This window comes from Harpia harpyja, chromosome 15 (genome assembly GCF_026419915.1).
Source record: "Harpia harpyja isolate bHarHar1 chromosome 15, bHarHar1 primary haplotype, whole genome shotgun sequence".
Classification (NCBI taxonomy): domain Eukaryota; kingdom Metazoa; phylum Chordata; class Aves; order Accipitriformes; family Accipitridae; genus Harpia; species Harpia harpyja.
This window is the reverse complement of record NC_068954.1, coordinates 12545067-12570222: the sequence shown is the minus strand read 5'-3', so window position 1 is coordinate 12570222 and position 25156 is coordinate 12545067. Positions and strand designations below refer to the sequence as shown.

Genomic DNA, 25156 nt, shown 5'->3' with positions numbered 1-25156 from the left:
TATCAAAATTAATCTCTTCCTTTAGGGATACCAGCTCCTCCCACACTTCTTCCTCCTATCCCACCTTTTAGGTGATCAGATTCACCAAGGCCTTTTAGGAACTGAAAACGCTGTGCTGCATGTCTCGCTTGCCGTTACTGCTAGTGAACGTAGCGGGTTCTCCTGCTCTTCCTGCCCACAGACGGTTCCTTTCCATGAGTTTTTTCTCCTCTGACCAGTCTGTGGTGATTTTGGGCAGTCGGAGGAGTGCACATATGTGTACAAACCCTGCACGTTTGCCCACATGTGAGGGAGACATTTGTATCAGTCTTGCCTTCCTGCCTGCATCTGCATCTCATGCCTGTAAATCATGGTGTTTCTCGGATGGCTGCCTTGGGTTGTTTAAGCTTTATACAACATAATTATAAGCTGCATAATCCACTTAGCTTTACAACCTGTTTTTTAACATAAAATGCTCTCAAATATTGTACAGTGTGCAGCATCATTTAAACATGCTGAGGCTTGCCCCCAGTCCCTCCCGTTCAGCAGCTGCCTCTCTGCAAGATGCTGACAGCCCTGCTGGCAGCCTGGGAATCCATCCCTCTCTGCTCTTTGGGAGTGGTTGTGTTATCTTTGTGCCTGAAGATGCCAAGATTGTTTAAATGTCAGTAAGATATTGCCCAGATGAATTCCTCTGCAGCTTAAGCGAGCCAGCCTCTTTTTTTTTCCTTATGCATACACCTTGCATGCTATGAACATAGCTGGTCTCACTGCTTTTGCTGATGAAAAGCCAAAAAAGGAAAAGAAAAAGTGCAGATAGAACACCAGGGGTGATGAGAGTTGGCATTGGGTAAGGAATAAGAGCCAGGTAGGAAGGAAGGAGGGAAGGAAAGTGGGAGAAAGAGTCAGGATGAGCTGGTACAGATTTACTGGGACTGGCTTGGCAAGTGTGCTGCCAGGGAGCCAAAAATACAGGGAAACGGTGGGACAAAGAAGAAGAAGAGGGACAACTTGCGGCTGAGATTCACAATCAATTTACTGTTACCTAGCTGTCTGTCTGACAGCAGAGCCATGGTAATGCTGTGTAGATACTCCTAACGCTAAGTACGTCTGCATAATAAAACCAGCTTAGCCTATATTTTTTGCGTGTGTATGTCTATATATGTGTCGGTGTTCCTCAGCAATATTATAGCCAGTAGTTTTACTGGGCTATTTAGGCACGTTCCTTACCTCACTCTGTTAATATGTGCTCACAGCTTGGCACTCACAGCTCCCCAGGACTAATGTTAATATGACATACGATTGTTCATGTGCCTGGCTATTTTTATGAAGAATCAAATGCCAGCCTGAATGGTTCACAGTGGCAGCGTGTGAGAAATTGGGACCTTCAAAATGCTAAGAAGAGGTACCATGTAAAACAAGGCATGGACGCACAGGCTAGCATTATGAAGTTCAGTGCCTGGCCTGCTTTGTATGCCGGTGTCGTATTCTTAGAATGTAGAGGTGACAGAGTTTAAGTTGCATTTTGAGGAGGGAATGCAGCAACTAAATACTTCAGATGAGATTTGCATAGCTATTTAGGTACTTGGTGAGATTTCATAAGAGCACTCAAGCTGCTGGAGAGATGGTTGATACCTTTATACTGAACGTCACCTTGACTTACTTGAACAGAAATGAACCAAGGCAATTAGATAACAGCATCTGCATTAGCCAGTAGTCCGGACCCATTCAAGTGCTTGCATGTGTTTGTAAATCTAGCTCCTTATGCCACTTGCCTTGAAGTCTACATTTTTCTGTTCCAAGATACACACATTCTCCCACAGAATATAATACAGCTTTATATAAGTGAGAAAAGAGGTTTTTGATCCTTTTCCGAGAATCTATTTCTTGACATACACTTGCTCCCCTTCCCTTTTGCTTGGCCTTAGTAACAGGGCTGCTCTGGTCAGGAAAGATGAAGGGATTTTTTCCACGATGAAAAACCAGGCAGATTTCCTGAATAACATTTGTTCTATATTCCCTTTTGTCTTGGAGATTGAAAAATATCGCTACCAAAAGTCCATCATTTGGAGTCCTGTTCAGTTCCAGAGGGGATTCTGTAACAGGTTCTCTTTATACTGAGTCTTTCTGAAGTAATTTAGGAAAAAAAAGAAAGAGGAAAAAAAAGTGCTACAACTATAACCAGCTCAAACGATTCTTTGCCTTCTGGCAGCGAACAGTTTTTATATTGCATCCTCTGATTTGATTTACTAGCTGTTCCAAGCTCCCGGCAAGTGCCACAATAGTTTTTAAGATTTCTCTGTTTCTTGCTGCTGGTTTTGGGGGATTTGGGGATTTTTTTTTTGTTATTATTTTATGTTATTCCACTTTTTACCTTATTCCTAAGCTGTAGCCTTCATTTCCTTTAACTTTTCCCCTGGATTGTCACACCAGAGAGAGTTAACAGCTCTACCAGTGCAGCATTTAGCATAAGCAAGGCTTGATCCAACTATAAACCTGGTAGATTATCTGTTGTTTTAAAGCTTTAAATCAAGACCAGGTGCCTCTCTAAAAACTGTACCCTTGTCCAATGACAAGGATTGGAGATGAACCAGGAATTTGAGTGTGAAATTCTACGATTTCCATCCTAAACAATCACAACACTTCTTCCCAGGTAGTTAAAATACATGACTCTGTGAAATATTTTTCAAGTTTTTAGCCTTTAATGATAGCAATGTGTTTAAGCCATCTTCTAGCTGGTTTTGAATTTTCTAAGTGTAGTACTTATATATGCATAATGTTGTAAAAGATAGTAAGCATAAAAACAGGTATCACACATTTTTACAATTTATGGAGAGTGGGGGAAAAATGAAATGTCTCCATAAATGAGTTGTGGAGTTGACTAGTAAAGTGAGAAAGTTTGCATATGATTTTAGATTACCCATAACAGTCACATTTCAATCTGACTATTAAGTGCTGCAGCATGATTATGTAATACTCAATATTGGGATGATAAAACAGCAGGTGAATTTGTTGGCAATAAGAGGAAGGTAAAGTCCATGGGACAAAATATATTGATGACTATAGATTAACTAGTAGAAATCAGGAGAGGAACGGGGCATTCCTGAGGATAGAGCTCTGAAATTACCAGTTCATGACAAATAGCAGTTAAAATGGCTAGAAAATACTAGGACAGAAGTAGAAAAATATTCTACTGTATAAGCATGTGTAGCATCCTATCTGTAATTATAGTCACTTATATGATAAAGAGCTATAAAATCGTAAAAAGTCTAGAAAAAGGGAGTAAAGTTGGTTAGGACCATGGAGCATAGGCTGGGCAGAGTCTGGCTGTTTCATGACTGATGATGAGGAGGTAAATAAGAAATAGTCACTGTTTCTCACAGTACAAGAAATAGGGTCACCAATGAAATTATTGTATAACATTTAATTAAATTATGAAACTGATTTCCACAGGATGTTGTGGAGACCCAGATATAAATGTGGTCAAAAAGGGATCAGACAAATTCAGGAAAGCTAATTTAATCAGTGATTATTAGACATGATAGTCTGGAGAGTCAATGGAGAGAGAACAGCACCTCAAAAGTATGACTCATCCCATCCTAGGAGAAATGTCTTAGATCAACTTGCTGAATTGCTATCTGGAGATCACTGTGTCTCTGTTGGCCTACATGACTATCTTAGTGTAGACACCAAAATTTGAGAGCATTAAAGCCAGGTGATTTCACTCCCACTGTAGATGTTGTATTCATATACTAAAATTGTGGGGCATTTTTGCAATTAAAAAAGCCGTGGATGCAATTAAATGGTGAAGATGGCATTGACTATAAAGAAAGGATCTTTTTCTATTTGTCATCCAAGATATTTTTGTTCTTTCTTAGCAGCAGTTTAATTTGTGTGCCTTATTGCAGAAGTATAGGAAGCATGAAAGAGATTATGTCATCCTCAAAGTCACTCCCAGCCTCTGGAATCATTAGAAAGAGCAACAAACATTTTTTATCATAAACCTTTTATCAAAAACTATTCCCATGGACAATTCAGCAACAGACAGCCCTAAGTTAGGAAAAAAACATCCTGCCCCTTGAGAATTAGAGTTACATGTCATGCTTTCCAGGATTCATAGCCTATAATAATGTCATTTTCATGCTAGGTTTTCTAAAGTAGTTTTCCCAGGGGGTCCTTATCTACCAGAGGTGGGCAGTGAATCAGAACAAAATTTTATTTTCCTAGACAATTTAATGGAACTGCAGGCTAATATTTCAGATTTGCAATTTTGAGACCTTTGAAAAGATTTCTGAGTCAGCTTGACTGTGCTTAGCAACCTCTATCAATAGCTTTATCCCGGTGGATGATAAACTCAAGGAACTTGGACACTGGTTTTGGTGAATTTTGTAATCATAATAATTTTAATGTTTATATAGTTTTCATTTGTTTTCTTTCATTTTTTATCTGCATCACCATTGTTTTTTTCTGTTGTGTTGGATGTATTGCTATGGCCCGTCCCAGAGCTGTTCCGTTGTAACAACAGCTTCCCATGTGCTTTGCTGAAGGAATTCTAAGTGCACTGGTGTCCAAATCAAATATGTTGCTAGCATTTTTTTTTCCCCATCTTTTTCTGTCATCACCAGAAAGATAGCTCCTAAACTGTGTGTCCTGGAAAAACAGCATTTTAGAAAGTATCTGAAAAGCAAGCATCTCTTTGAAGTAAAAAAAAACCAAACCAAACCAAAACAAACCAATAGACTGTACCTTGCGTGTTGTCCTTTGCAGGTTGAGGCACTGAAGTTCTCATGGATGGTGTGGTACTACAAATGTGTGATGCATTGTATAGGTCTCCTCTGTTTCCTCCTCTTTCCTCAGTATAGATTTTCTTATTCTTGGCCATGGTAAATACTACTGAAATTTAAACTCTGTCTCTCTCTTATTTTTTGTCTATCTTTTATTATTTCACCAAAAAAAAGCATGTGCGCACACACAGGGATTCAGCTGAGCAAGTGTATCAGTTTTATTAGCACAGCCACAATACCCAGTTGTTATAAAAATTTATTCCAGTAGAGCTCTCATTGAAAAACAGTTGGAAAAAATTGTTCCAATTATTTTTAATGTAGAAAATGATAACATTGTGCAGTCTTTTAGCATAAGAGGCTTTCTCTCTCTCCCTGCCTCCCTCTGGATTATCTTTTAACAGAAAGACCATATGCTGTGATTCATATATGGGACTTATGAAAAGTTGTATGTTTTACCTTGCTGTCTCTCAGAACTATTGTACTGTATAAATGAAGTCAAAACTAGAAGAAATACCTAACAGCTTTCAATTATTGCATATCCAAGATTTTCGGCTTTGTGTTTGTGATTAATTTTTTGTTATGAAGGACATACACAGGGCTTAGAGGCTTGCCATTAAGGTCATGAAATAATAATGAGGTTCCTGTACTGGGGACATAGAGTCTCAGAGACAGCCAGCTTTCCTTTTGCTTTGTCCTTTTTGCTCATTTTGCAGTTTCTATCAATATTAATGTCAGAGTGCATTCTTTTTTCCCTCAATATATAACCTTGCTAGGAGCTCTGTCTTTAAAAATACTTACATTTTTCCAGGAAGAAGGGTTTGTGAGACTCGTCTATATTATTTGTCAGTCTGATTTCAAATAGCAATAGTACTAGTGTGTGCTAATTAATGAGGAAGTACTAGGTAATGGTTATGTGCATTATTGCTTTTTGATGCTGGGTTTGCCCATGTAACAGAGACACTCTGTACTGAAGAACTCATGTTCTCAACCTGCATTAAAGCCATTTTTACATTTTCAATTAATTGTGTGCTTTATGACGGAAATTGGATTGGCAGTTCTGGAAAGTGAAACTCCTAAAGGAGGAAGCACAATGAATACTTCTAAATTCAGTCCTGATGGGACCAGTTCAGTTTCACACTTTCCCAACCTTGACCTTTTTGCTCCAATGTCCTTCAAGAATAGTAGTCGAGGCTGAAAAATGACTTGGAGATCAACTATGATTTGGACCTCTTGTGCATTATTCTATAAAATAGCAAAGGGTACGGAATATATGGACAGGCACAAACAACAGGTGAGCTTAGCAGCTCTCCTTTGGGCACTGCTGATATGACAGCTGACTCTACGTGTGCTCTTTGCTGGTTGTATGTGTGCTAGCATGAGTGGACGGGAAGGCTGACAGCTTGTTGTTTAACACAGCATAGCACACTAACACCAGCGTGTTAAGCTAGATCAGAAACAACTTATTTCCCACCTAACCTTCAGGTGCATAACAAAGCCATCCTCCCAGCATAAGTGAGGAGTAAGGGAAGGCAGGCATTTTTCATGGACTCCAGAGGGACCACCTATAGATATAAGCTTGATGAATTAATTTAGGTGAGCAGGGTTTCTCTGTGATGGCTTTTCTCTGTTGCCAAAACAGGGTGCTTTGGCACTTAGCTGGTTCGTTAGGCTCAAGTTAGCTGTTGAAATTAGGTGGGCAAGACCTCATTCAACTGATCCAGCTGCTTAAGCGGAGGTGTCTAGTGCCATCTGAAAGGCCCAAAGGTGTCCGAGACATCCACATGGAGCTAGCAGATACTAACGCAGGGATGAACCAGGACACCCTGTGTCTAGGCAGCTGACTTGACCTGAGTGGCTTAAGTCATACTGATGGACACTTGCTAGGGCATCTCGTCTTCTCTGAGATGGTTACCAGCCTGCCTGCTTAGAACTAGACTGAAGGTACTAAAATGTTATTTCAAATGAGCCATCAAACCACTCTAAGTAAAATTACTACATTTATTCCAAACCATAAAAATCAAAACTGATGGAAAAACTTTGCATTTCATAGTAATGCAATGAAGGAATTTTTATTTGAAAATTCTACCTTAAGACGTCATTTTCAGGTTTTCTTCTGTAATTCTTTGATATTTAGTGTTACAGCCGGTCAAACTTTAAGTGTTTTTTTCCTGTTCAGGCTGTTTACATGATTCATTTCCTCACTTGTTTGCCTAAGTAACATTTTTGACCGCTCTTCAATGTCCAACTCAAAAGTGTAAAACCATTGATTTCATTCTGCAGAATTATGATTCATCTTCTCAGTAATGTATTTCCTCTGCATTTAATCATGTTCCATCTGAAGCAGTCACAAGGGATAGTTCTGACGATTCGTTTATAATGAATTTGGGGCAAACGTTGCACCAATGGATCACTAGCCACAATGATGTAAATACTTTGTTTTGACTTTGAAAGGTTTTTAGTAAAATAAAAAGCTGTAATCTGCTTTCCTGCTAACCACTTCTGTTAATATCTGTCATAATATAGTTATGTGGTTTTTAGTAATGTAGTTGTTTAGCACATAGGTCAAAATCATCAGTTGAAATCAGCTCATTCACAGCTGTCATTGATGCATGTGCAAAAGCGAGCTGACTCCAGAGTCTTACGTGTTCCTTTTTCATGCAGAAATTGAATGGAAGCAAAAGATTTAAAATGTATCTGTATGTGTTAGCATATATTTATTTCAATTATCACAACACTATAGGTCATATGCTGATATCCCTACTCAGAGTTTTACTCCGTTCTTTGTCAGTCGTAGTTGTCATCACAGGACACAGGAGCATGAGCAAGATGAAGAAGAGATCCTGTCACTGCTTTGTGAGTTGGGAACAAAGAGGAAACAATCTAGGCAGTGATCTTGCTGCCGTTAATCCCAGCAGAGACTGGAGGAGGGCCATACAGTGCTCACCATACCCGCTTCCCCCTGTGAATCCAGAGCAATGAGATAGTGTCTTGCGCTGCTGGACACGGCTGCTAAAGAGGCTGTGGTGGATAAAGAGAGAGCTGGATATTAGAAATGGGTTGGAGAAGACCAAACTTTAATATAGCATTTAGATGGTCAGAGTGAAATTTCTTATAAAAGAATATTGTGTTTAATAATAATAAACAATATCTTCTTACTCTTTGAGGACGGGACTTTACTTGGCTAAGAACTATACTGAGGAAAAAGCAGGGAATGACAAGGGCATAATGAAACAATCTTGAGCAGCCTGATCTCTGCAGTTCAGCTACTTAAAACTATTTTGGTTTTGGGGGGCCTGGAAAAAGGTGGAAAAGAGCTAATTTTTCCACTGCTTTGATGGAAGTAAATAGCAGTTCAGGAAAGACTGCCTGTATTTGGTACACCAACATGTTGTACTTGTAATGGCATTAATCACACCTGAATAAAGGTTGTGGTACACACGAATAACAATCAATCAACCTTGGCAAATCTATGGGCTTCCTAGTGAGATCACGAACTGCATTTTGATTCTAGGTTACCCACTGTCAATGAGCAAGTTAGGATTTTTCTTGCTTCACTTTAAGCATTTAGAAATCCAGTTTCAGATCTAAGCAAGTTTACAAGGCTGCCTCTACAAGCAGCAGAAAGAAAGAGACACTTGTAGAAGGTGATTCATCCTGTCTTAAAATAAGCTTATATATATTAATCCTGCCTCTTTCAGACATCTCTCTCTGCATGGGGTGAATCACTCTGAAATTTCTGGCCATCTCCATTGACTGCAGAGGGACCAAAGACAACTGACTTTTTAAACAGCTAATGTTTGATGCGATTAATCCACCTTTGCAGAAAAGTAGGGCAGTATTGTTTAAGAGCTGTGATGAGGAATATGGATATAAATGAAGAGTGAAGCTTGTACCATTAAGTAAAGCCCAGTGACTTATGAGTCAGAGATGAGGTCCTAAAAGGGCATGTGATGGATTTAAACTCAAATTAAATTGAGGCTGGAAGGTGAGCAGTAAAAGTACCTCTTGGTAAGCATACCAACTTAGAGAATTTGGCTTTGCGCATATCAAACATAAGAAGTACAGTGACATTTCAAACTAACAGTAAAGCAAACTGATAGCAGATAAGAAGACTTGCTGTAATACAAGTGGTGAGAAGTCATGTATTACTTTTTTATAGGCAATTACAACAGAATGCATGAATATTTATTTAAACAAAAACTAAGAAAAAAAAATTGGTGCATATATACATAAATGTGGTCAAGGCAATGTCTAAAGTCTAAAAACCTTTATCCCCAAGCAAGAGCAATCAATAGTGTTTATCTCAAAGAAAAGCAGCATTTTAATTAACATTAGTCTCTACAAATTGACAAAAATTCTGTATCTCAGGCAGAGGAAATGTTGATATAGTTTGGCAAAACAGAACTAGATGGATGTTTACAGTCTACATAAATGTTGTCCCATGGTTCCAGTAGAAGACTGGAACCTACTCGGGGAAACTATAATGTTCAGGCATGCCTTGTCAATCTTCCCCCCAAAACCAGATGTTTGCAGCAGCTATCCCAGAAGAGGTGGAATACTGAATAATGGATAGATCCCTGAAATATCTAAAATTGTATAAGCCACTCTTTTGAAATGCAAGGCTTGGAAAGTGATCATCAGTGCTGATGTGTAATTTGTTCCAGTGGCTACTCTAAACTAGTGATGTCCAGGAGGTTATGGATATCTCTGTTAACATATCAGAGCATCTCATGAGGGAAAGCCTATTGGAAACCATATTCTAGAATAAAACCTCAGAGGAAGCAATCAAAACCTGTTATATTTGGTATAAGGTGTATAACAAACTTGTCACAGCAATCAAGGCTCTGATGTTGGAGCATTCTGGATAATCAGGTGATTGGAATGGTATTCAGCATATGAATTACTACAGAAAGGTACAGTAAATGTTCTGCATGCATTTTAAGATTATTATTTACAATGACAAAATAGAAGAGAATAGACTGGTGAAGAAAATACTCATTTCACTGCTGAAAAATGAGGCTTCTTCCTCAACTCACACCTCCTTGTTACTTACTGATCACCATGGTTGGTAGAAACTGGGCCAATAGCAAAATGAAACTATGGCAACAGATGTACTTACGTGTTTGTCTGACACTCAGCGTTAACAAGCATATTGTTCTCTTCAGAAATTAATCACTAACTTCTCTAGAGCATATAAGTCACCAAATTTTGTTGAAATATTGGTGTCGTGGTGGAAGAAGTGGACATGAAAAAGAAAAAAACAAACGAGTTTGAGTTACGGCATGCAAAAAAGCCAAATAACAGAGTTAAGGAGGAAGCAAAAATTTTCTTAAGGACCACTGATCATCCAGAGCCTAAGCTTTCTGTAGAAATACAGACACTATCCTCCCTGTGGTCTAAAAAGAGACTGAGAGAAAGAGCAAGCAAAAGAGGGATTTTGTCCCTGTCTCTCCATGTCTAAAGCTAAGTGGTAGAGCCTGGAAGCTCTTCTGAGCGCTTATGTCTTGTTGAACAACCCAGTTAAGACTCTGCTTTATGTTAAAAACCTCCTCCTATGTCCACTTGCAAAGGAGGAAAGCCAGCTATGGCATGTTGTAAGCAGTTTCCCAATCCAAATGTGAAGAGGGGGCAGAAATAAGACCCTGCGATGTACTTCAGAACATGTGTCTGCAGGTTAGTTTATAACCAAGCTGCCAGCTTCAGCATTGGGCTTTGAATAGAGCCCTACTGTGACCCACAGGGGTGCATCAACAGTGGAGTTACTGGTGAGTCTGGTATTGCCCTGGTTTTTCATGTTGAAAATGTGGAGAACTCCCTTTTTGTTTTATTCCAGACTCAACAGAAAACAAATCCACACTTTTAATGAAATAAATCCAATTTTTGCTTCCTGGTCACCTACAGAAAAAAAGCCCTACATACCAGTCGTTGTTATGTTAGAGCATCCTCCTGCACAGCTTTTACCCTTTCAAATGTTTTTTTATTGCTTAAATCTAATTGAATATCCATCTCATTTCAAATAAAATTTAAAATTGTATCTCTCTTCTTTTGCTTAAACCTTTTTTCTCCATTTATTATTCAATTCAGTTGGATAATTGCATTCCTTAATGTCATTACTCTCTATTTTTCCCCATTTCTTTTACACGGAGAGATTGCAGGCCTAAATCTGATCTTTGGTAAAGCCAGTAAAGTAATGTGAAATCACTGGATTTATTCCAGTTTTTGCTGTAGTGTAATATAAATCAGAACCTAGGCTGTTTGTTTCATCCTTAGTTTGAGGTTTATGTTATCATCAGCAGTAAATTATGACTGCTTCTAACTTCAGTATGTTGTTACACAAACAGACACACACAAATTCGTATTAGTTTTTCACTGATGGACTTCCCATCATTTTGGGATGGGAAGCATAAGTTCGGTTAAAAACTTATAATAAGCCCTAAGTTTTGTATGAAGGAGAAAGCTGGTAGTTCAGGGTGGGTTTTGCCTCTGAGTTGGGGGAACAACATGTTCCTGAGGTCACTGATAGGCAATATACCAATATGGAAGTACATTAACTCTACCTATACCTGACAATCAATTTCTCCCCAAATTGCTACTGAAAGGATGTCTGCAGTTCTTGAGTCGCAGAGCCACGGAGGTTGGCAGGGACCTCCAAAGACTGTGTAGTGCAAGGCCCTGCTCAGAGCAGGGTCAGCTAGAGCAGGTCTGCAGGGCTCAGCATTGTCCAGCCTGGTTATGCTTTTGCCGTGCCTGGTACTCTCTGCCCCTGGTGCCTCCGCCAGTGTCTGGGGTGGTGTTCCTTGCCTGGCTTTTCCGCCCCGACAGGGATGGCTTACATCTGCCACCCCTACAGGTTGTTGCAGCCCTTCTTCCTTGGTGGCAAAGTGCAGGCGTGGAGCTGCTGTGTGTTTGGATCCATGGGTTTTGAGAGAGGAGTAGGAGGATGGGACTGAGCAGCGTGAGGGGGTCTTTGACCTGTGGGAATTTTGGAGAGCTGCAGATGCCACAACACAAAGCAGTGTCTGTCATGAAGTAAAGGCTCCTGGTCGTTGAAGAGGATCCAGTTGGCTGGCTTACAGGAGAGACAGTGAAGGCAGAAAGACAACTGCTGCCACCACTAGTTCCTTCTAAGCTGACTGACCCCTTTTGAAAAGGTTTAATAGTAGTGTAGTACTTACATAGTGTCAGCATAGTAAGGTCTGGTATCATGCAACAGTACTAGAACATTCTCCTCTAAAATATTTTCATCGTTTGCTCATATTGGGGGAAAAAAAGGGCTTTCCCTGTCCAGTGTGGTTCTACTATGCAAGGTATAGGACAGGGTTTGGGGTCATCCCTGTTTCATGCAAGCTGGCTTAGAAATTGTGTTGACAACTGATGTGAGGAGATGCTTCACAAGTTGCCTAGGAAGCATAGAGTCATAGAATGGTTTGGGTTGGAAGGGACCTTTAAAAATCATCTAGTCCAATCCCCCTGCGATGGGCAGGGACATCTTCCACTAGACCAGGTTGCTCAAAGCCCCGTCCAACCTGACCTTGAATACTTCCAATGATGGCATATCCACAGCTTCTCTGGGCAACCTGTTTCAGGGTCTCACCACCCTTATGATAAGAAATTTCTTCCTTACATCCAATGTAAATGTACCCTCTTTCAGTTTAAAATCATTGTCCCTTGTCCTGTCACCACAGCCCCTAGTAAAAAGTCTCTCTCAATTTTTCTTGTACATGCTCTTTTAAGTATTGAAAGTCTTTGTCTTTCTTGTAAGCCCCCTTTATATATTGAAAGGCTGCAATAAGGTCTCCCCAGAGCCTGCTCCAGGCTGAACAACCCCAACTCTCTCAGCCTTTCCTCACAGAAGAGGTGTTCCATCCCTCTGATCGTTTTTGTGCCCCTCCTCTGGACCCACTCCAACAGGTCCACGTCTTTCCTGTGCTGAGGACCCCAGAGCTGGATGCAGGACTGCAGGTGGGGTCTCACCAGAGCAGAGCAGAGGGGCAGAATCCCCTCCCTCAACCTGCTGGTCACACTTCTTTTGATGCAGCCCAGGATACGGTTGGCTCTCTGGGCTGCAAGTGCACGTTGCCAGCTCGTGTCCAGCCGGCTCATCCACCAGTACCCCAGGTCCTTCTCCACAGGGCTGCTCTCAATCCCTTCATCCCCCAGTCTGTACTGATACTGGGGATTGCCCTGACCAAGATGCAGGACCTTGCACTTGGCTTTGTTGAACTTCATGAGGTTTGCATGGGCCCACTCCTCAAGCCTGTTGAGGTCCCTCTGGATGGCATCCCTTCCCTCAAGCGTATCAGCTGCACCACTCGGCTTGGTGTCGTTTGCCATTGAAGCACTGCCGTTGGACAAGGTCATTTCAGTTCTACCCTTTGTTCATGGTTTGGATGGGAAAACTCCTCTTTTCCACACATATGGTTCCTTGGGTATTTATTTCCATGAGGATTTGTGTATAAGATTGTTGGGGTTTTTGTGTGTGAAAGACAGGCTACGGCTCCAAATTTCTTCTTCTGTGAATCAATAAGTGTATTTGAAGGAATGAAGCATCTGTGTGGCTTGATAGCCTGCTTCTGTCTATCACTGATGCTGACATTAGTAGATAAAAGGCAGTGTCAGGACTAGCCTGAGGAGAAAGGAACAATACTGGGAGTTGTCAGGAGTTACAGTTATTATCAGCACACAGCTGGAAATTTGATAAACAGCCTGCTCAAAAATAACATGAAAATTATTCTGTTATTGTAAATTACAGACATAGTTCTCTGCTTTCCTTAGCATTTAATTGTTTGAGGTTTTGTTACCCCTATATATGTATGAATGTTGGAGTCTATACAGTGTTTTATGTACCGTTTATGGATTTGTATTGTATCAAAGATTGCAAAGACATCCACCACACTTGCCTGCTCAACGCCTGGATTTCACATGTAGTCCCCAGCAGTCAGCACGTTCCTGTGGGAGCTTGTGGGCTGGGAGCAGGCAGAGGGGTGGGGATGAACCACAGCTTTCCTTCCAACCTAATGAGTGCCTGCCAGCACAGCTGAGCTGGCAAAGTGAGTGGTGTCATTTGCTTCTGGCATAGTCCACACAACTCATTCCCATTTCCCAGAGCCAGGGAAGAGCAAGAAAAACATGCACCATACAAGGGAACTCATTTAATGCACAGACCTCATAAGGCTGCAGAGGTGTTGGTTGACTACCCCCTTCATGCAGGATTCCTGGGAAAACAGGAGCATGAACATGGGCAGGTGTCAAAGCAGGCAAAATATACTCAGGTAAGTTGGGGTAGCCCCGTTCCGTTAGGTGCCTGTGCCCAGGGACATAAGGCAAATCTCCCTGCACAGCCGGAGTCAGTGAGGGGTGGGATGTGACTGCAGTCACCAGCACATCTTCTCCAAATGATCCTTTGGCTGAGCCCTTTTTCTCTCAGCTACACATGGAGGGAATTTAGGCAGCTACTGTGGATACCAAAAGTTAGGCGGTATGATTGCCTCATTTCCCCCTAACTGTTTTACAGAATCACAGAATCACTGAGGTTGGAGGGGGCCTCTGGAGATGCTCTAGTCCAACCCCCTGCTCAAGCAGGGTCAGCTAGAGATGATTGCTCAGAGCTGTGTCCAGTTTGGTTTTGAGTATCTTCAAGGATGAAGACTCCACAGCTTTTCTGGGTAACCTCTTCCAGTGTTTGATCACCTGCACAGTAAAAAAGCATTTTCTTATGCTCAGACAGAATTTCCTGAATTTCAGTTTGTGCCCATTGCCTCTTGCCTCTCTGGGCACCTCTGAGAGGAGGCTGGCTCTGCCGTCTTTATTCCCCCTGTTGGGTATTTAGACCCACATTTATAAGACCCCCTGAGCCTTCTCTTCTCCAGGCTGAACAGCCCTAGCTCTCTCAGCCTTTCCTTGTATGACAGATGCTCCAGTCCCTTCATCACCTTTGTGGCCCTTCACTGGACTCAACTCCAGTAAGTCCATGTCTGTCTGGTACAGGGAGCCCAGCACTGGACCCAGCACTCCAGATGTGTCTTATCAGTGCTGAGCAGAGGGAAAAGATCATCTCCCTCAACCTGCTGGCAACACTTTTCCTAATGCAACTTGGAAAGAAAATGGTTTTATATAAGTGGGTTTAAGGAAAGCAAGCAAAATGACACAGAACTGGGTTTTTAGGGGCATGGTTGGACATTGTTGGTGCTGTCTTCTCAAAGGAATTTGGGTCCTTTTTCAGTACAAATATGAGATCTTCATCAGCACTCAGTTTACTCTTCCTTAGGAACAGCCAGAGTTATATTTGTTTGCACTTCGTCCCTTTGAACACTTGCCGAGGAGGCCAAAGGGGAACGGAGAGGAGGGGAAAGAGGAAGCAGGTGGGAATGGAGCTGTGTTAGCAACAGTTTGGGGGTGTTTGAAATCGTTAAACAGCGAACAAGCTTCCGTAAGTCATGTTTTGCTATTGAACTTTAACTTTCTTTTTTTCTACTTCTTACGTCTTTAATAAAATTTTGGTTTGTAAAACTGTGCTCACACTGGCAGTTTAGTACTGGCAAGCCAATTGGGAGAGGCAGACCTGATAAACCTGTGCAGGAATTGCTGTAAAATATTCCAGGGAAAAATCCTTGCCATTGGCCAGGAGGTTTGGATGATGATTGTGTGGAGAGCGGAGAGTTTTTGAAACAGCACAAGCATGTGTGGGACATGTGGTAGCATTTCAGGAAAAATATAAAAAAAAAGATATAAACAGGGAAAAACTGTTTTAAAACCAGGTATGGTCTTAAAACTGGAGGAACTGTCTCCCTCTTCCTGCATGTGACTTAATGCCTGTTACCTCCAAAGCCCCCAGTAAATCATATAAAATCAGTTTGCTAAGCCATGCTGCTGAGTCATTTTAGAGTAACTTCCAGCTGCTGCTGCAGCCCTTTCCTGCTTCCCGGGCTGGCTGGCATGGACCTCCTGAGGTCCAGTGGGGTGAAGAGCAGGCAAATACATCCTCACATTGTCCCTGCCTGCTGCTGGCACAGCCCGGACTGCTTCAGGTTGGGGATCAGTTGTTTAATAAAATTCCATCTTTTAAATCTGACCCTCCTATGGACCTGTAAAAGCAGCTATTAAGGTGTTACTTAAGTATGGAAGTACTACTATATTAAGCATTTCTCTTAAGCTTGTTTCTCTGCATAGCACACAGCCTCTTTGCAGCATTTCAGCCAAGAGGATGTGTTTTTAAACTCAGCCTTCATTGCTGTAGCTACTTGTGGCACAACAGTAGAGCTCTAGTATTTTTCTTGATCTCTAATTTGGATTGTGTTGCCCTTGCTAATATTAATAAGCATTCTTCTGCCAGAGTAATCTCACTGGGAACAGACTTGACACCTTTACTGATGTACCTGGTTCCTTGTTTATCATGAATCTCTCGCTCACGACGGTTTGGAATCGAAGCATGTTGCTTTTTTGTTTGTTTTTTTTTGTTTGGTTTTTTCTGTTTGGTTTTTTCTTCCCTTTCATGGTTTTTGCCAATCAGAAAATGCAACAGAAGATGAGTAACAGTGCTTGGATTGTCACATTGCATGATTGGAAGCATGAAAGTTGGAAGCAATTTTATAGTTTAAAAGAATAAAATTTAGTAAACAAAGAAATGCTTGCAGAGTGACCTTTCCTCCTCTTGAAAACTTAGTGATTGTGCAGCTGTTGTCTCCTGTCTTTTCCTAATGCATATTCATAGATTTTCACAAGGAAAAAACATGTTTGGGAAATCATGATTATAAGTTAATTAAAAATAGTTTTCATTTTAGAAAATTAAATGTGTTGGCAGTGGCATACTCATTGCTAATGGGTGATTGTACTTTTTCAATAATAATAAGGAATTCAATGAAACTCTAGAGGATGTTAGAATATGATTAACTAGATAATCTATGTATTTGAGTTTTTATTCCCAAATAAGCCGGATCTCCCACAGCCAGAAGTGTGAGTTTATATTTGATAATTATATGAGACTCTTGAGCTTTCTTGCAAATTATAATTCAATTCCATAAGAAAAGAACTTTAAAATGAGAAGAAAGAATGAGTGCCTCTAATTACAGGAAAGCATTGTGACCAGCTTGGTCAGTTTGTTCAGTCCCTCGTCAGAGACAGAGCCCGGCAGATTATGCACCCTACTGTGCTGGAGCAGCAAGTAAGAGTACAGAACCCAGCAGTCCCAAATTATACCTTCCTTAAATCCTGGTTTGGTTCTGTGGAAAAAATGGTTTCTGAAAGTGTTTATCAAGATGTCAGCTGTGGTTTTCATTTACTAGAGGATATTGTATGGTGAGGTACATCAGGGATGGCTGGAAGGTGTTTGGGACTTATTGGACAACCTATGGCAGAACAAGCAGCTGACCAAAACAAGGGACCTGTATCACAGAGGCAGAAAACTGGTGTCTTGTTTCTCCAAACTGATGTTAGAAAAGGTTATGTGTGGATATGTTTGTCCAGCTCTTTAGTCGTGTGTTCTTACATACATGCAGACCCACTCCATTTTCTATAATGTTTTACTTCCATATTACTGAAAACAACATAGCTAACTTTGGAAGATGGTGCTGAAATTCACAGTCCTGTCTGCTTCCACCTCTGTGTAGTGCCAGGTCCAAGGGCTGTAAACCTAACAGGATAGATACAGAAAAGTTGCTATTGCAGAAAATCTGTCAGTCAAAACCACCCGATTTCTGCCCACTGAAGATGCTTTTTTTCATGTGTAAGTGTCATTGAGTTAAATATTAATGGGGATAAGAATCCAGATGAAAAGAGTCAAGTAAAAGCACATTTGACTAAATTAAGAGAGCCAGAAGATGCCTTATGAATCTACCTAAGGTAGTTACTATAACTGCTGAGAATCTTCAAGGGTCCTCTGGGTCCTAAGCAAAGCACCTTATGACTGCAAACGGTAACGCAGTTTAAAGAAGAAAAAAGGGGAAATAAACAGGCCCCGTAAAGATTAAAACAAATAAACCAGTCTATTGTTTCACTTAAAAGCCATCTGAGTTGGAGCTAGAAAAATAACTGTATTAGTATACTTTTAGACTCCATGGGATGTAAATACAGATTATGCCAAATTAGGTCAATGTCATACATGAGAAGATGGGGACTTCAAAGATAAGGCTGTGGCAATTGTTCTAAATACTATAAATTGCAAACCTATCGTTTAGTCAAAACAGCTAATTTCTGGACATCTGTGTGTACAATTAGGCCTGTGGCAATTAACTGAAAGGTAGAACTCTCGCATATTTATGCTAAGTTTACCAAAACGTGTGGATGGGAGCTTGGCAAAGCTTCTAAGTAAGTTTAGAGCAAGCAGTGTGCTGCCCTTAACAGCTGTGTGAGTCCTTGCAGCAGGTTCTTGTAGTTCAGAGAAGATGCAGGGCCTCGAGCAAGAAAGCACTGCAGCATCTCACAGAGTTGGTAGAGGAAGGATATGCAGAGCCTGGGGAAGGATATGCTTGCTGGAAGCACCCCAAGAAATGGTGGCCCACTTCCACCTCCAGTTAAATCTGTGCACAGCACAGCGCACTTGTCTAACAGCCATGCCACAAAGGCATTGAGAAATTTCTGGCTGGAGTTTCTAGCCCAATGGGTTGTGGCATTTTGTACTTTCCGATGACTGAATTTCCCAACTTTGTACCAGCTGAATGCTTTGACAGAAGACACCTTCCTTCTCAGTGTCAGGGATGATTGTGCAGCCAAGTTGTGTGCTGTCTTGGCAAAGAGGTTTGCTGCCAGCCCTGGTTGTCTTGGTGGGCTGGGGGCTGTGGGAGGGGGTGAGGACAGACCGGGGAGGACCATGGCCAAAGGGGAGAGGGTCCATGAGGTGTTTCAGGAAGGGACCTGGTGCAGCTGGTAGTATGGGACCAGGGGATGTCTTGGCCACACACAGAGCAGGAGGAATGGTTAACTTTGTGCCTGCTCAAGGAATGTTCCTGTAAAGGAAATTATATAAATATATTGATTCATTGGAACAGAGCAAAGTATGTTCTTTAGAGGAGAAGGAAACTTCCCCTTTGAAATAGGGGAATATGCAAAAGCAATAGATTAATATCAGGAATGGGTGGTGATATGGACTAGAAATCAATGCATACAATGTGGTGCTGTCATTAGAGACATGCTATACTGGGAGATAAAAATGGAAATGCTAAGCTAGGCTCAGGAAAGAAATTATTCATCTCTTTGCAGTTCTGTACAGGACAAGTTAAGTACTGTCTGTCATCCGATTGAAAAATAACTAAAAGACATCTCCTGTCATGAAACAAACTGTAGTAGAATGGGGAAAAGTTAAAAGAAAAGGATTTCTCAAAAGTCTTCTCACAGGACATCTTTGGTCAAACATCAAAGGATCTGGAAATATCTCAAAGGGCCAACATGAGTAGTACTGAAATTACTGTATTCATCTATACACAGATGCATATTTTGTATTTCTGTATGTTTTATATTTAATATTTATAAATGTGTGTACAAAATGTATATAACAGATGTAGTAGATATCTCCAGAGTGAACAGTGATGAAATAGAAACTATCTGTTGTGTATCAACTATGCAGTAAATGTATACTTATAAGTATACATAAGTGTATATATACACATATATGTGCATATATATAAGAATTACATTTATTTACCCAGTTTGGTTTCATCATGTTTTGAGACCAAGTATGCGGACTCTCACATTGCTTCCTCCCAGTGGAACATGTAGTGCTGTACGTTACAAGCCTGTCCACAGCCTTGTACCTGTGAGGAGTAGTTGCTAATGTGGCTGTCATATCAGAAGAGATTTTCAAGACAAAGATAAAGAGGAATTCTGTGGACATCTCTGAATCTGTGAAAAATTTTTGTTAAATTCAAAGAACAAGTGAAGTCATCTTTTTCAGCCTTAGTGTAAAGAAAAGCTAGAAATTACTTAGTCTGAATGCAAATGAGCAGTCTGTCTCCAGGCCTTAAGACTCCTAAATGAAAGAAAAATATTGTTTTTTTCACCACTTTCAGCCCCTAATATTCAAGCATAACTTAGGTACCTGTTCACTAGCAAATCCGTGAAGTTGCGTTTGACTAAAAGCAGCAGTTGAGTATGAAACAAGTGATGAGTTCAAGCTTTGTCGCTAATTCCAGTTTAAAATGTTCACAGCAACTTGGCTAACTGTATTAATTTATTTCTTCTTAAGGCAGAATGGGGAAACAGAATAGCAAGCTGGCCCCTGAGGTGATGGAAGATCTGGTGAAGAGCACGGAGTTCAATGAACATGAGCTAAAACAGTGGTACAAAGGATTTCTAAAGGACTGTCCAAGTGGTAGACTGAACCTTGAGGAGTTTCAGCAGCTCTACGTAAAAGTAAGTTATTTATTAAGTTCCTATTATTTGGCCATAGAAAAGGTTGCAAAGTAATGTAAAGCAAACACATGGTCAAGAGCTGCCAGTCATTTAGACTAAGGAATACCTTTGCTAGGAGAAGCAATGGTGAAGATGAGGAGATAAATGGGAAGTGCTACCCTCATCACACCAGTGATTCATATAGCTACAGTGACCTAAACCAAAAGTTTTAAAAAAAAGCTGTGATTTACTCACAAGAAATATATTCTCTGCACTCTCTAATTTATGGGCCTCTTTCTCCTTCAAAGAGTGGTTGTGGTTCTGTTCAATAAACGGCGCTTTACCCGTGTAATACCACTGGAATATAAACCATGTGATTGCTGGACCTACTCGTGAAAGACTGTCCTTCTTTTGGTTTCAGAAAAAGGGGTGAAGTTTCATGGCAGTATGTCCTGCAGATAAATTATGCACTGTGCACAAAGGATTTCTTTCTCTAAATTTTAAGTATTGCTTTTTTTTTTTTCCCTACTGTCTCTTTGCCCTTGTTATATAGGAAAGGAAAACCAGGCTGCTCGGTTTATTTTCTTCTTTTTTTTTCATTATTTTATCAAGTTCAATGTAGTCTTTTCCTTACATTTATTATGTATTTATTCTGTAATAAGAAGAGCATGGGGGCAGCATAAGAAGTGTATTCATGTTACAAAGATAATTATATTTTAATTCAGAATCGAGTGTCTGCCTAAAGGTCAGAGACTTCAAAGTAATTTTAATTAGGAAAAATATTGGGTGGTGATGATGAACGGTAGGATCAGAACGGTTCATAAATACAATGTGAGGCTGAATAAAAATAAAAAAGCCTTTCAAATGTAAGTAGTTAATATTGAGTACACTGACAATTTCTGCAGACAAGTGTGACTATCTGTCTTTTCCCCTAAATGCATGCTACAGTCCTTTCCTAAATTTCTTCAGCCTTGAAACAGATCACTGCAAATTATTACCTAGCCCCTTCTAATGAAGGGTCTACCAAAAACTGCTAACTCCAGCTTACATAAATAAGGTTCTGTCTTCATATTTTAATATTTATGGCTCAAGATGTTGCCTCACAATCCTTTCCTTAAGAAATGACTGACTTTGTAATAACTGTTATTTTCAGATGAAAGAATTTTTACTGCCTCGGGTATTGTGCTTGTTACTAACTGATAATTTATAGCTTCCATTTTAAACAGTGCTCCGTGCACATCCAGCAAGATCAGACATCTAATCATTTCTCATACATGTTTTTGAGGAAAGTAAATGGTCTTTACAAAATATGGGTACCTAATAAAGTACATTAACTGTTTAACTCTTTAGAAATCATTATTTTCTTTTTGGCAAATCACAGTAAAGGGATTAAATTTTTTGTGTGTGTGTGTTGTGGGGAAAGATATCTTCTGAAAATAGCTTGAAACTGTTAGGACTTCCTCTCTTCAAAGAGGCGTTTGAAGTGTTCACAGATATTTCACAAGATACTTTACTCATGAAGGAATATCAGAGAATAAATTCAATATCATGTTTACAAAAAGGTAGTGCAAAAAATAACACAAAGAGCACAGCAGTATTTTGCTCTTGAAATTTGGAGACAGCTCTGTAGTCTTACTAAGATGCAGTATCTGGCTTTTAGTTTTATGGCCTCATATATTTTTAGATATGCACATCAGATAAGACTGTCTCCCTTGCTTTGGTAGTTATGGATTTTGAGATGTGCTCTGTAATGGTACTGTCATATATTTAGTCTGGTTTATTGTCATTCTATATATAATGCCTATATACAGAGCAAAATACTAACTTTGCAGAGGACAAATATGATTAGCTGTAGTAAATCCAGAGCTTTACTTCTTCTTCTGTCACAGAAATGTTTGTAAAATAATGGCCCTGGGCTCTCCGAGGAGCTAATAGTCTGAGTGTTGGCCATGGTGACGACTTCTCCTATGTAGGACGTTCTGCCTGCCCTGCCTGCTCGTTGCAGACAAAACCCCAGATGCAAAATTTGATCTTTCCAGGAGGAGCCACCAGCAGGATACCCAAATCGTTATGATTACATTTACAGCATTTCAGTTCTTTTCTTTTAATGCATATTCAGGGTGAAAATGTATGAAGCGTATTGATTAGTAATTCCTCTGTGTGAACTTATAGTTGGGAGGGATGACATTTATCTGTTGGTCTGAACTGGATTTTCTTGAAGATTTCCATAAATCAATGTATTTGGAAGAAAAATACAAGACTTACCTTCAGTTCAGATTTACGTTTTCTTAAGATGACACTGTTTCTTTGTTCATGAGAGTTGTGTGGTGCACTTTCATGTGTATTGATAAAAGGGTGTTGGTCATCTAAGATGCAAAGAAAGCTCTTCTTTTCTTTTACTCACACACAGTAGAAGATCTCAGCTTAAGGAGCAAAACCATTTTAGATTGTATCAGGATCAATATTTTGAGGTGAATTTCCTGGTTATCTCCACTTACTTCCATCATAATTAGAGAGTGGTGTGCACAATCTTGGGGCACAGAAACTGGGGGTTTTTTGGATGAAACATAACTAGAATATCTGTTCTGGAATCACACCTAATGTATTACTGTATCTAATGCCTGCTAATAAGCTAGAGTAGGTCTGAAGTAAAATATCCAGAACATGTGTGGTGTGGATGTCAGGTCCTCAACACTAACTCTTCCACTCTACGTATTTGCATCAATTGTACTGTGCTGTTTACTGATGTAGATGAAGACTGTAATGACTAAAGGGGGAATTACTCTAGCTTGGCTTGGAAGCCTTTGCTATTGAAGTTTCCATTATGAATACAAACCATGCAGTGCTTAAAAGAAATAGCAGTTATACAAACAGACTCTACAGGAAAAAATATTTGCAGCACTTTTAGTGGAAGTGTCCATAAAAATATTTAGTCAAGAACATCTATTTTAAATAAGCAGCTAATAGGCAGAAATATACTTTATGGTATTGCATATTTAGCATTGTCTGCAATCTAACAGGTTCTTTAAAAATATTGGTACATTTTGGGTGGATAGATTCTTCTTGGGATCCAGAATCTGTGGCCCGCTACTAGGGCTTATATTTCCCTCCATGGTGCTGAATGAGGTGAATGCTTCAGCAGCTTTTGAAATAGTTTATTGAAGAATTGTTTATATACTGTAAGCCCAGAGCCACAAAGAGACCTAAATGCTGAAACACCAAGTTAGCTGTCCTGACAGTCTGCACAGAGCATGGGAAGGGGAGAAATTTGTGGATACCATTCTGAGGAAGCTGAAACTCAAGCCAGCATGTTGTAAGCAAATGTACCAAGGCAAAACCACAAGGTAATGCTCAGGACAGAGATTTATATTAAATTCTACATTTCTCCAGGGTATATGAATCTGCTTTCATATGGGAGTTGCATCTTTCAAACCTCTCCTGCAGAGAACTATCTAGGACATTAGAAGTCAAAGCAAAATCAAGTGACTGGAGTCCCTTTTCTTTCTCTCTTAAGTAACGAAGATAATGTGAATGCTTTGTCTTTACCACAGTGGTTTAAGTACTCATCAAGCTGTAGGAAACTCTGAATCAATTATCATGTCCCTGTAAAGAGTTCGAATCTTCACTGCTTACCCTCTCATTGCTCTACCTCTGATGAGATACACCCTTCTGGGCTGCTGGCAATATGCCAATTAACCTCTTTTTCTGCAGGAAATAATGATAAGTAGCATCAGACAGGCTGGAACCTACAGTTTCCATCTTCAAAGAGAATATCCTAACCATTAAGCTTAATCCTTGCTCAGTTTCTTCATTTTCCTTTTTTCTATCCTAAAAAGTCCTTAATTCTTCTATCTTAATAAAAAATCATTAGCATGGTGGGCAGAGAGCTGAAGGAATTAACATACCAAAGTGTCATTAAAATAAAATATACCAATAAAACATTCTGGACTGTTCCTATCATTCTTTAGGGTTTCTTGCAGTCTAGAGGGCCAAATACATTTTCCTTCAGATCTTTTGAATTCACTGGGTTTAGATGAATATGCCCTAGAGTGTGTAAGTGTGCATAATCAGTGCTAATGTTCACAGGAATTATGCATGTTTATTAAGTGGAAAATAGGCTTCTATATTGTGATACTTCTTGGAAGTGGGTCACTGAACATGAGAAGCATATCCTCTGGACTAATAACAGAAACAAGCACCAATGGTCCTTTAACTGGAAGGGTAGGGTTGGGAGTGATCATGATATAATGCTAGCATTAAATAAAGCAATTTACTTGGTGAATTTATTGCATATCTATTATTTAGCTATGTTTTGGGGGTTTATAGATAATGTTTAAATGAAAAAAATGTACTAATGCTATTTGATTAATTGCAATCAAATGATTTGTCATATTTTTGGCTTTTAGCTCACATTTCCTGCCTTGAAGGGAACTGATTTCTAGTCTTTCATTTTAATATGTGTACAACAAAAGAATCTCAAAAAATCTATTGAAATTTAAGTGGGTATATTTGCAGCCTCTTTTTCTCTATCCAGATTTTCAAGACAGACTAGAATCTTTCTAAAGATGGCACAGAGCTCCTCAAAATGTTAGGTTAGAGCTGCGTTTCAGGCTTTCAGTGGCTGTGAAGTGGGATTCCAGAACAGCACAGCTGTGTTTACAGATGCCCCTAACATAGATGCAGTTGCACTGGCAGAAACTGATTTTTCTGGGATCATCTCTTTTAACTGGAAGAGTTGTGCTGGATTTATGAGTGTGGTTTGGCCACTTAAGTTCTCCCTATAATAGCAGTGCTTTTTAAGTATTTTATACCAATGTTAGGTATATTATACCTAGTATAATTAATATATTTAGGTATATTATACCAATCCTGTATTGCTAAAGAACTACAGCATGTTTTGAAATCATGCAGATTATCAAAAATACTGATGTATCTACTCATACAATGAGTTTAGTCCATGCTGTTGCTACCTTCCACAAGATAACGTTCGGGGGGCTAGCAGTCTTCCTGGACAATATGATGGTATGTTTGTTAGATGCACTGCCTAAATTTAACTGCAACACAGAAAACAT

At 39.9% G+C, this 25156-nt stretch overlaps 1 protein-coding gene across 5 annotated transcripts in view; it reads left to right on the top strand.

The window, feature by feature from the left end:
* VSNL1 (visinin like 1) overlaps positions 1-25156 on the top strand; it is a 100621-nt gene that overhangs the window by 20667 nt on the left and 54798 nt on the right. For 3 of the 5 annotated variants that reach the window (XM_052809182.1, XM_052809183.1, XM_052809184.1), the window contains exon 2: positions 19939-20105. In XM_052809182.1, the coding sequence (XP_052665142.1) occupies positions 19944-20105 (162 nt within the window). In that variant the 5' untranslated portion in view covers positions 19939-19943. The remainder of the gene's footprint in view (positions 1-19938; positions 20106-25156) is intronic. The other 2 variants (XM_052809185.1, XM_052809186.1) reach the window with 1 other exon arrangement.